Source organism: Rhinoderma darwinii, chromosome 12, assembly GCF_050947455.1.
Source record: "Rhinoderma darwinii isolate aRhiDar2 chromosome 12, aRhiDar2.hap1, whole genome shotgun sequence".
Classification (NCBI taxonomy): Eukaryota; Metazoa; Chordata; class Amphibia; order Anura; family Rhinodermatidae; genus Rhinoderma; species Rhinoderma darwinii.
Window position 1 is genome coordinate 79,534,354 of NC_134698.1, and position 13,358 is coordinate 79,547,711.

At 37.8% G+C, this 13,358-nt stretch overlaps 1 protein-coding gene across 6 annotated transcripts in view; it reads left to right on the forward strand.

Moving 5' to 3' along the window:
• LBHD2 (LBH domain containing 2) overlaps positions 1–12,211 on the forward strand; it is a 44,403-nt gene extending 32,192 nt beyond the window's left edge. For all 6 annotated transcript variants that reach the window (XM_075844269.1, XM_075844271.1, XM_075844267.1 and 3 more), the window contains exons 2-4: positions 3,239–3,326; positions 4,040–4,220; positions 11,628–12,211. In XM_075844269.1, coding sequence (XP_075700384.1) covers positions 3,240–3,326; positions 4,040–4,220; positions 11,628–11,698 — 339 coding nt within the window. In that variant the 5' untranslated portion in view covers position 3,239 and the 3' untranslated portion in view covers positions 11,699–12,211. The remainder of the gene's footprint in view (positions 1–3,238; positions 3,327–4,039; positions 4,221–11,627) is intronic.
• Positions 12,212–13,358: the final 1,147 nt, after the last annotated feature.

The following is a 13,358-nucleotide window of genomic DNA, read 5'->3' on the forward strand; positions in this document are numbered from 1 at the left end:
GGCAGTATTATAGTAGTTATATTCTTGTATATAGGAGCAGTATTATAGTAGTTATATTCTTGTATATAGGGGCAGTATTATAGTAGTTATATTCTTGTATATAGGAGGCAGTATTATAGTAGTTATATTCCTGTATATAGGGGGCAGTATTATAGTAGTTATATTCTTGTATATAGGGGCAGTATTATAGTAGTTATATTCTTGTATATAGGGGCAGTATTATAGTAGTTATATTCTTGTATATAGGGGCAGTATTATAGTAGTTATATTCTTGTATATAGGGGGCAGTATTATAGTAGTTATATTCTTGTATATAGGGGCAGTAATATAGTAGTTATATTCTTGTATATAGGGGCAGTATTATAGTAGTTATATTCTTGTATATAGGGGCAGTATTATAGTAGTTATATTCTTATATATAGGGGCAGTATTATAGTAGTTATATTCTTCTATATAGGGAGCAGTATTATAGTAATTATATTCTTGTATATAGGAGGCAGTATTATAATAGTTATATTCTTGTATATAGAGGGCAGTATTACAGTAATTATATTCTTCTATATAGGGGCAGTATTATAGTAGTTGTATTCTTGTATATAGGAGCAGTATTATAGTAGTTATATTCTTCTATATAGGGGCAGTATTATAGTAGTTATATTCTTGTATATAGGAGCAGTATTATAGTAGTTATATTCTTGTATATAGGGGCAGTATTATAGTAGTTATATTCTTGTATATAGGAGGCAGTATTATAGTAGTTATATTCCTGTATATAGGGGGCAGTATTATAGTAGTTATATTCTTGTATATAGGGGCAGTATTATAGTAGTTATATTCTTGTATATAGGGGCAGTATTATAGTAGTTATATTCTTGTATATAGGGGCAGTATTATAGTAGTTATATTCTTGTATATAGGGGGCAGTATTATAGTAGTTATATTCTTGTATATAGGGGCAGTATTATAGTAGTTATATTCTTGTATATAGGGGCAGTAATATAGTAGTTATATTCTTGTATATAGGGGCAGTATTATAGTAGTTATATTCTTGTATATAGGGGCAGTATTATAGTAGTTATATTCTTGTACATAGGGGCAGTATTATAGTAGTTATATTCTTGTATATAGGGGGCAGTATTATAGTAGTTATATTCTTGTATATAGGGGCAGTATTATAGTAGTTATATTCTTGTATATAGGGGCAGTATTATTGTAGTTATATTCTTGTACATAGGGGCAGTATTAGAGTAGTTATATTTTTGTATATAGGAGGCAGTATTATAGTAGTTATATTCTTGTATATAGGGGACAGTATTATAGTAGTTATATTCTTGTATATAGGGAACAGTATTATAATAGTTATATTCTTGTATATAGGGGCAGTATTATAGTAGTTATATTCTTGTATATAGGGGCAGTATTATAGTAGTTATAGTCTTGTATATAGGGTCAGTATTATAGTAGTTATATTCTTGTATATGGGGGCAGTATTATAGTAGTTATAGTCTTGTATATAGGGTCAGTATTATAGTAGGTATATTCTTGTATATAGGGGGCAGTATTATAGTAGTTATATTCTTGTATATAGGGGCAGTATTATAGTAGTTATATTCTTGTATATAGGGGCAGTATTATAGTAGTTATATTCTTGTATATAGGAGCAGTATTATAGTAGTTATATTCTTGTATATAGGAGCAGTATTATAGTAGTTATATTCTTGTATATGGGAGCAGTATTATAGTAGTTATATTCTTGTACATAGGGCAGTATTATAGTAGTTATATTCTTGTATATAGGAGTAGTATTATAGTACTTATATTCTTGTATATAGGGGGCAGTATTATAGTAGTTATATTCCTGTATATAGGGGCAGTATTATAGTAGTTATATTCTTGTATATAGGGGCAGTATTATAGTAGTTATATTCTTGTATATAAGAGCAATATTATAGTAGTTATATTCTTGTATATGGGGGCAGTATTATAGTAGTTATATTCTTGTATATAGAGGGCAGTATTATAGTAGTTATATTCTTGTATATAGGAGGCAGTATTATAGTAGTTATATGCTTGTATATAGGGGCAGTATTATATTAGTTATATTCTTGTATATAGGGGCAGTATTATAGTAGTTATATTCTTGTATATAGGGGGCAGTATTATAATAGTTATATTCTTGTATATAGGGGGCAGTATTATAGTAGTTATATTCTTGTATATAGGAGGCAGTATTATAGTAGTTATATTCTTGTATATAGGAGCAGTATTATAGTAGTTATATTCTTGTATATAGGAGGTAGTATTATAGTAGTTCTATTCTTGTATATAGGGGGCAGTATTATAGTAGTTATATTCTTGTATATAGGGGGTAGTATTATAGTAGTTATATTCTTGTATATAGGGGGCAGTATTATAGTAGTTATATTCTTGTATATAGGGGGCAGTATTATAGTAGTTATATTCTTGTATATAGGGGGCAGTATTCTAGTAGTAATATTCTTGTATATAGGAGCAGTATTATAGTAGTTATATTCTTGTATATAGGAGGCAGTATTATAGTAGTTATATTCTTGTATATAGGAGCAGTATTATAGTAGTTATATTCTTTTATATAAGGGGCAGTATTATAGTAGTTATATTCTTGTATGTAGGGGCAGTATTATAGTAGTTATATTCTTGTATGTAGGGGCAGTATTATAGTAGTTGTATTCTTGTATATAGGAGCAGTATTATAGTAGTTATAGTCTTGTATATAGGGGCAGTATTATAGTAGTTATATTCTTGTATATAGGAGCAGTATTATAGTAGTTATATTCTTGTATATAGGGGCAGTATTATAGTAGTTATATTCTTTTATATAGGGGGCAGTATTATAGTAGTTATAGTCTTGTATATAGGGGCAGTATTATAGTAGTTATATTCTTGTATATAGGGGCAGTACTATAGTAGTTATATTCTTGTATATAGGAGCAGTATTATAGTAGTTATATTCTTGTATATAGGAGGCAGTATTATAGTAGTTATATTCTTGTATATAGGGGGCAGTATTATAGTAGTTATATTCTTGTATATAGGGGCAGTATTATAGTAGTTCTATTCTTGTATATAGGTATTGGGTCAGAGGTCTGAGATGTCTTCAGGTGTCATTCCAAGCAGAGCAGCTCATAGCCGTCTATGCCTTTTCTTGCTTTGCAAGGTGCGGCTCTGATAACACGCTTACTGTTTTGTATCTTTGCAGCATGACGGAAGTGATGAACACGTGTGAACCTGGGATGGAAGAATTTTTGCTTAGTGCCACGTCTGGGGCAGAAGGACATGCTGTTCAGGTATGTCCCATGCTCATTTTGTGGACCTGCAGTACCTGTTCTCTTTTCAGATGTTATAATGCTTGGCAGAGGCGTACATACTGGGGAAGACATACGATATATGTAATCAGTGCAGTTGCACAGCGAGCCCAGTAGGGCAATCTAATAGACCGTAGGAAACAGCTTTTAAGGGGGCAGTGGGCTGAAGGACTGAGCTTATGAGATTTTTGATTTGCAATTACTGGTGGTTTGTTAGAGAGCTCGGCTGAGAGCCAGGGGCCCATATACTGTTTTTGAACAGGGGCCCTCTGCTGTCTGGGTAGAAAGGTCCTCATAAGAATTAACAAATTGGGTTACTCTCTTAAAGATGGTCAATACCACCACATAGCACATCCAGGGCATGAGGGACATGGTACTTTTTTGCCTCCCCTCAACTTTTTCCTTATCCCTTGTAGGATTCTACTTCTTTGATATGTTGCAGTGCCAATATAAAGGAGATGACTTTCTAAGGTTCTCACCACTCACTGGTAATGGGTTTGGGTCCAACATGAGTTGGGACCCCCTTCTCCACATAGCAACTGCATGGAGTGCTTCTGTGTCACATATGTCCTGGATACTTGGGGCAAATATGGATCCCAGTCGAGCTTCTTCCTTGAAATTCAACTTATAAAAGGGTTATTATAACCTTATGACATAAAAACATTGACAACATTTATCATTTTTGCTTATCCCAGATCTTCCCAGATTCCCATGACAAGCATCCGAAGCTGACAAAGCGGTTACCATCAATAGTGGTGGAGCCCACAGAATCTGGGGAAGTAGAAAGTGGAGAACTCCGTTGGCCTCCAGAGGACATCTCACCCACAGACGACAAACGAGAGGCAAAGTCATGCCAAGGATGTTCAGATGTTGAAGGTAAGGAGGAGTGTGGTCTTCTTCTCACTGGCTCATAGCAAAATGCACATTTTAAATTGTATTAGCTTGAGCCAAGAGCCGTGTCCATTATATATCTTGGCTCTGAAGTACTGCTGGACTGCAATAAAAATAATGGAGGCCATTCATAATACTATGTATAATACATACTTTGTTTAATACACCAGAGCTGCACTCCCTATTCTGCTAATGAAGTCACTGCGTACATACATTACTTATCCTGTACTGATCCTGAGTTACATCCTGTATTATACTCCAGAGCTGCACTCACTATTCTGCTGGTGGAGTCACTGTGTACATACATTACATTACTTATTCTCTACTGATCCTGAGTTATATTCTGTATTATACTCCAGAGCTGCACTCACTATTCTGCTTCTTGTTATTGTAAACAGTCAGCAAAATTATCACCAGACACCCCATAACAGCTTAGCTGAGCTCCTATAATACAGAGGGCAGTATTTTTCCTACAGCAGATGACTGGTGTAAAGAGGACACTAGAACGAGCTCTGTACAGACACTTAACCAGCACGGAATACTGAAAGATTCCAACTGTAAAACCTGCAGAACTGTGAATGCAGCTCTGGAGTCAAACAACTCTGGAACGTTTCATGAAGATGACTATTATGCTGTTGAAAGGTGATCGTATGCTTTTAAGAAACACATTGAGTATATTAAAAACAAATCTGCGTTTCTTGAGAATATTGATCTTTTTAAGTAAATCAGTTGTTTTTAGTTTCACTGTAATTGTACATTTTTGACCCCGGAATATAATCACTGCATTGTCAGTCTGTATAAAGCAGTACGCAGCAGCGTGTTATCGCCACGAGTTGATGTTTTAACTGTAAAATCTCGCTCCTGTATAATATATCTTAAAATCCCCTCCTGACCTCTTTTTTCGGGCCAAGAAGACAGACTGTGTTTTTCAGCATTCCCACATTTTGTGAAATCGTTAAATCCTATAATCAGTGGCGTTTCTGTGAATCTTTCTTTTTGCCTGTTAAAACTCAGTCGCTTTAATCTTTACAAGATCTCCAGCTCTATCACCACCAGTTACCTCTTACTTATTACATGGCTCTTAAAGGGACCATAAAATGTGTGTGAGTTGAACAGGAAATTACATATGTAAGGGGTCTTCCCGCTTTGGACAATCCCTATTTGTTAAAAGGTCACTTGACAATAAGTAGATCACAAAATGTCCCTCTGCTGGGACTCCCAGTGATCAGCTGTAATCTTTAGAGAGACCTTTCAGTAAGTGTTCAATTACCCTGCAGCGCCACCACAGGGGATATTAAGTATTACACAGTGTCCATTCATATCAATGTGTTGACTTTGTAAAACAGGACTGGGCGGGTCCTCCAGAGACGCTCTATGTAACTGTTCTCCACTCTGACCAAGAGATGAGGATCCTGAACGGAGGACCCCCCTCTATTAGGGTGTATGAAAATGAACTTTCTAAAGTAGACAACCCTTTTCATTACATATATTTCAGGTTTCACCTTGCATCTGTAAATTATACATTTTCAACTACTGAAGTATTTTGTTTGTATCTATAGAGCTACAAATGTATCTAAAAATAAGAAAAAAAAACTGGGATATTATCTCACTGATCGATGTATAATATATATATATATATATATATACACACACCTACCTCATAACCTTCAGCTATTAGCGCAGATCTATAAGATATGGAGCCGCCCTGACAATATCTCAGGGTCCTGGCATAATCACATTCAATACATATTTCCAATGCATATTTCATATACCTATAATATCTGATATCCCTGGCAAATAATTGTAAATTTCTAGCTTCATATCTAATATATTCCTGGCATTATACCTCTGGTGTAATATTTCATATATCTGGCACAGCATCGCAAATTCCTGGCATAATTTAATATGCTTTTCATAATATATCATGTTCCTGGCATAAAGTCTCATATTCTTGATGTAATATGACATATTATGCCAGGGATAAGAGATATTATGTAGGTTTATGACATATGCCATGGATATGAGATCTTCTGCAGGTATATGACATATGCCAGGGATAGGAGATATTATGCAGGGATACGACATATCCCTTGCCTTGTGTAATATCTCATATCCCTCATGCTTGACAAAGGTTGCATGGAGTAGCTGAAACGTTGTACCTTTTTTCACTGATGGGTGAATAAATTTATTCCATTTTGATACAATTTTTTTGAGTGCTGCCTCTTTTTCCAATTTCATATACCTGCATAATATGACATATACCTATATAATATCTCCTATCCCTGGTATAATATGACATATACCTATATAATATCTCCTATCCCTGGTATAATATGACATATACCTATATAATATCTCCTATCCCTGGCATAATATGACATATACCTATATAATATCTCCTATCCCTGGTATAATATGACATATACCTATATAATATCTCCTATCCCTGGTATAATATGACATATACCTATATAATATCTCCTATCCCTGGCACAATATGACATATACCTATATAATATCTCCTATCCCTGGCACAATATGACATATACCTACATAATATCTCCTATCCCTGGCATAATATGACATATACCTATATAATATCTCCTATCCCTGGTATAATATGACATATACCTATATAATATCTCCTATCCCTGGTATAATATGACATATACCTATATAATATCTCCTATCCCTGGCATAATATGACATATACCTATATAATATCTCCTATCCCTGGTATAATATGACATATACCTATATAATATCTCCTATCCCTGGTATAATATGACATATACCTATATAATATCTCCTATCCCTGGCACAATATGACATATACCTATATAATATCTCCTATCCCTGGCATAATATGACATATACCTATATAATATCTCCTATCCCTGGTATAATATGACATATACCTATATAATATCTCCTATCCCTGGTATAATATGACATATACCTATATAATATCTCCTATCCCTGGCATAATATGACATATACCTATATAATATCTCCTATCCCTGGTATAATATGACATATACCTATATAATATCTCCTATCCCTGGTATAATATGACATATACCTATATAATATCTCCTATCCCTGGCACAATATGACATATACCTATATAATATCTCCTATCCCTGGCATAATATGACATATACCTATATAATATCTCCTATCCCTGGTATAATATGACATATACCTATATAATATCTCCTATCCCTGGTATAATATGACATATACCTATATAATATCTCCTATCCCTGGCATAATATGACATATACCTATATAATATCTCCTATCCCTGGCATAATATGACATATACCTATATAATATCTCCTATCCCTAGCATAATATGACATATACCTATATAATATCTCCTATCCCTGGCACAATATGACATATACCTACATAATATCTCCTATCCCTAGCACAATATGACATATACCTATATAATATCTCCTATCCCTAGCATAATATGACATATACCTATATAATATCTCCTATCCCTGGCACAATATGACATATACCTATATAATATCTCCTATCCCTGGCACAATATGACATATACCTATATAATATCTCCTATCCCTGGCACAATATGACATATACCTATATAATATCTCCTATCCCTGGCACAATATGACATATACCTATATAATATCTCCTATCCCTGGCACAATATGACATATACCTATATAATATCTCCTATCCCTGGCATAATTTGACATATTCCTGTAAAATATCTCATATCACTCCGCATTATATCTCATAGCCTTGGAATAATATGTAAAATCTTAGGCATAGTACCTTCACATATTATCTTGGCGATATAAGTGACATCACCAATTTAAATCCGTCTAAAAATCCATATTGTATAATAAGGGTCTGTTCAGATGTGCGTTTGGTGTTTCCATTGCTCTGCTCCATCAAAGTTGCAGAACATCGAGTATACTGGAAGTGCCGGTTCCGTTGCATGACGGACCCCATCTGTGCCCGACAGAACCCATTGATTTTAATGGGTTTCGTCGGGTTTCTGTCATGCTGCCCTACTGTTTACGCCATTTTGGACCGGTTCTATAATGAAGGCCCCTTATGCAACGCAGATGTGAACAGGCCCTAATCCAGCACAAAACTGGTCCTTTGAGTCCAGACAAAGAATGGGGATATTATTGTAATAGTATTCCTGTCATTGAGAACACGGTCCATGATCCACGTAGAGGGAAGGTCTAGTTTAATATGAAAAGTATCATTGATTTAAGGCAGAATGGACGCCCTTAAGACGCTGGTAGCTTGTCCGCTTCTCCGTGTTGTATATGCAGCTACCGGTTGATGCCGCTGCCGTTCAGCCACTTATTGTTTGCATATCGTTCTCCGTATGTACAGAGTGATTTGCCTGAATTTACTATTTCCATTTATTATCCTATTCAAATAGTCCCAGAACTCTCACTGTGCGGCTAATGGGATGATCTGTGATTTAGGACTCTTCTTCCTCTTAGACGCAAATAAAATGTAGAATGTAAAGTAAATTGTGTCTAATTGAATTTTGTTGTTATGTAACAGGTTTTATGAAAAATTCCACCTTAAAGGGGTTTTCTGAGACCCCCCCCCCCCCCCAAAAAAAAATTATTAATCAATTTTATCTACTGCAGACAACCTACTGACACTATTTCCCCAAAAAAACACTACTTACCATTTCTCACGTAGACATCGCATGTAGCTTGGTTACATTTGGGCGTGTTTGATTTCTCAGTGTGTATTAGGCCCCTCCTACTTGCTCCAAGAAGCATGCATTAGGCCCCTCCCTCTTCAGCGCACGCATTAGGTCCCTCCCTCTTGCTCTTCAGAGCGTATATAAGACTTCTCCCTCTTGCTCTTTAGAGCGTATATAAGGCTCCTCCCTCTCTCTTTAGAGCGTGCATTAGGCTCCTCCCTCTTGTTTGTTAGAGCACGCATTAGGCCCCTCCCTCTTGCTCTTCAGAGCGTATATAAGACTTCTCCCTCTTGCTCTTCAGAGCGTATATAAGGCTCCTCCCTCTCTTTAGAGCGTGCATTAGGCCCCTCCCTCTTGTTAAATGTGTGTTACATACAGACAATAACGGAACCGTGCATGCGCGATCCCTGCAGTGAAAGACACCCACATAAAATAACGTCACTATTGACGTGTCGTACACTGGTCTAGGGCTATCGGTTCATAGACCATGTGATTGGTACACGGCGCAACATTGGAGGATGCAGAAAATGTGACATCACAAGTCACATGACCAGCGATTAGAAGTCGAGAAAGGTTTAAAGGGATTTTAGGATAGGCCCTCAATATCTGATCTGTGTGCCCCCTATCCTCTTCAGCTGCATAAAAGGGCCAGAGTGCTGAATCCCCTTCAATGTTTATTTAGGCACAGCGCCGTACATTTAGCTGTCACTGGAATAGGACTAACCAGCAGTAGTGACAGCAAGCAGAGATGTTTCAAATGGTGAGGAAGTGAAACAAAGTATATTAGAAAGTTGCAGAACTCTTCATTATACAATGATCGAGCTTTACATCCATAAAACCGAAATTTCCTTTAAAATGTATATGGCAGTCTGTATGGTCATTGATAGATTGGTTATAGGGCTGTTTTTGGGTGACAGTCTGTACATATGTGACCCTCATACTAGTTGACTGCATGCACTGTGTCCAGGAGGGGAATCGAAATCTATCCAAAGACCCCGGTGTCAGCACTTATTATAAAGAAGAGGCAGGGGAGACATAAACTTTGTCTCCTCTGCATCTCCCTATATATAAAGCAGTGATCTCCAACCTGTGGTTCTCCAACTGTTGTGTAACTACAACTCTCAACATGCCATGACAGCTGCAGCCTGAGAGTTGTAGCTTCACAACAGCTGGAGAGCCGCTGGTTGGAGATCGCTGTATTTGAGTAACAAGGAGAATCTTCCATAGAAAAAATGTTTGTCAAATTGATCCTGGAATTTTTTTGTTGCTGGAAATGTCTTTGTTTTTTTATTAGAGTGCTTCCCCTGAGCGCTCTGTTCCCTCAGAAGCATTGGCACTCGCTGCTGATATTTACATAGATTTGTCTTGTGCATTTTGTGAAAAGGGAAAAAAAAAACACAATTTGCATGTTCATTATTTGCAAAGATTAAAACTTGAATGTGAGGGGGAGTGGGTTCGTTTTGTAGAAGTAGAGCTGAATCATCATTGCTCCAAAAATATGTCGAAAAACACATGTTTCTGCAGCTTTGGCTTCTACGCTTGAAAGCAGGATGAAGCGGGGAGGTATTTAAAGGGACGGTTCACCCACTACGCCGTATAGACTGATCTGCGGACTCAACACCCTCTTAGGAAATGAATACCCGCCTTACTATTCCAATGGCTTATTGCTTTAAATACCACAGTCAACTTTTTTTTACATTTAAACAAAGAGCCCCCCTTCCTCTCCAGGTTTGGACCAAATACCCAAAAATACACAATCCAACATTGGATCATGGTCGCCATTTGCTACAGTCACTTCTAGTCAACGTGAGTGACCATGCCGGATCTCCGTAAAAGCTTGGAGACCAGAGTTGTCACCTGTCGGCCACGCTCTTTGTTGCTAAGCAGCAGCCCAACCACATTGTGGCAAGGTGCCAGGGTCCAGCCTAAACTAAAGACTAATGAATAGTGAGAGTTTCACTTTAATGAAACTTTTGAACACTGTTTTGTAGTTCAACTTATATTTAAGGTTGAATAAAATTGTAAAAACTTTGCTTTATTTCCGTTGTTCTTCAGTTTTATCATGTGGAGTAGAGTATAATACTCCACTCCCATCCAAAGCTGCATTTAAAATTCTGTTGTTTGAATGTGTCCGCACTGTGTTCTGCTGAAAGACACACCTCACAGCTAACCGGGTTTCTATAATGCGCTGCTCTGCACTCTGTTGTGTTGCACTCTGGGAGATGTGGTGAACCTCATTCTACTGCACTTTTATCCAGAAAACCCACACAGACCTAAGAGTTCATGTAAATAAATCACAGTGTCATGAAAAGTTCCGCAACTTTCTTTTATACTTTGTTTTTCCCTGCAATTTTCTAGATCTCTGTGAACTAAATACATCACAGCACAAATATATCTCCTATCCTAATAATCTGCTCCAATGTATCAGTGCAGGTAAAAATGTATCAGTCTGGAATCCAAGCTGTTTATCTCAAAGAGGATACAATCTCAACTGGATACATTTGTAACAAGCCCTCATCTGTGAGCAGTATTAGATCTGTACTAGTTGGATGTTTGACTGTTTCTATTCCTTGACAGCAATCAGAGATCTTGATTGCAAATGCAAAATCTATTAGAAAGTCACAAGTTGGTCATAAACACTTCTATTAATAAAATCCTCCTTTTTTTTATTGCAGGTGCCGCACGTTCGGCTCACGAAGAGGAACATTACGCCGGATACAGAGCGGGGGGAAACGGCGCTAATTAAAAGCTCAAATATCGTGTCTCTCTTTCTCTCTGTTTTTTAAGTTCTCCTCATTGTGAGAATAGGCAGAAATAGAACAGAGATCCATTCAGTATCAGTGGAGTAGTTAGCGCTGATGAGCAGCAGTTGGGACGACACTGATCTGTTCCTCCAGATTTCCAGGGAAGTGCCGGGGTCGCTTGGCACCGTCTATTCCGCATCGTTTCTCCGAGTTTCTAGCGAGCTGAGTCACGAGCAGAAGATTCCAACGTGTACAAACCTCAGCCAAGCTGCTGAAAAGGCAGCGAAAAATAACGCGGCCTCGTCCAAGACTCAGTATAACCCCCACCATGAGCGGCGAGCCTCGAGAAAAAAATTAACTAATAAATTCGGAATCGTTCTACTTGTCGTCACATGTTGTCACCTTTCAGGAATCCCGCTCCGTATGTATATAGCTTTCCGTTTAGGGGTCTCACTGTACCATAATTGACATGTAAGATGTGACTAAATACATATTCATGCTGGTTGCAAATGTAATGGCGCGTGTCGTTATTTTATAGAAATCGCAGCAGGCCGGGAGGAAACACATTGGGAATTGTTAAAAAGGAAAAATGGCGCAGTTAGGTCCTGGATCTATGGCGTTTTTCGCAGGATAATCGCAGTGCGATATCACTGCTAATGTTGATCAATAGGGGGCGCATGAAATCACATATGTAGATGCTGATTTATGCGCTTGAAACATTGTGTTATTTGATTTGCCCCCTTCCCATTGGTTAATATTAGTGGCGACAACGTTTAGTATCGCACTACAATCTACTCTAAAAAATTTGGCGCATAAAAACGCCATGATCCCTGGCCTTCGCTTTGGACTACATGGCCACTTTGGTCATGTAGCAGTATAGTCGCGTGACTGTCCGTCCTATAGAAAAGCATTGAGTCTCACGGTTTGTGCGACGTTGCGCTTCTGCAACTTTGTTTCAACGTGACCGTCACATCCCATTCATTTCAATGGGAGACTTGAAGCTCTGGGACCCTGATGCAAAATCTATAACCGGACCCCCCACCGACCATATGTTATTTATAGCACAACTGTTCTCTTAGGTGGCAGAGGGACCAGTTGGCACCTCTGCATCCCTTCGGCCGGGTTCCCACTTAGCGTAAACGCAACGGTATTCTGTGCGGAAATTCTACAGTAGCAGCAGCAGAATGAATGAGAGTTTGAAAATCTCCTGCCCGCGCTGCGGAAAAAAATCGCAGCGAAAACGTTAATAAATTGACTTGCGGTGCAGAATTTAAATCAGCAGCATGTCAATTTATGCTGCGTTTTCATTGCTTTTCTGTTGCGGATTTTCCCCCTTGAATACAATGGGGATTCAAAACCCGCAACAAATAGCCAAGTATAGCGACTTTTGCAACGGGATCGCAGCAATTCCGCCACAAATATCACAACTCAGAAAAAAAATAATTCATACTTAGCAGAACTCCCTGCTTCTTCCTCCAGTCCGGCCTCCTGGGATAACGTTTCATCCCATGTGACCGCTGCAGCGCTGTCCAGGGAGGCGGACCGGATGGCAAAAGAGGGACGCGTCACGATGATAACGGCCGGGGTAGGTATGACCAATGTGGTGTTTTTTTTTCGGACAGAATGTAATGCAGGTTTCAGGTCGGATACGCGGCGTAGTTT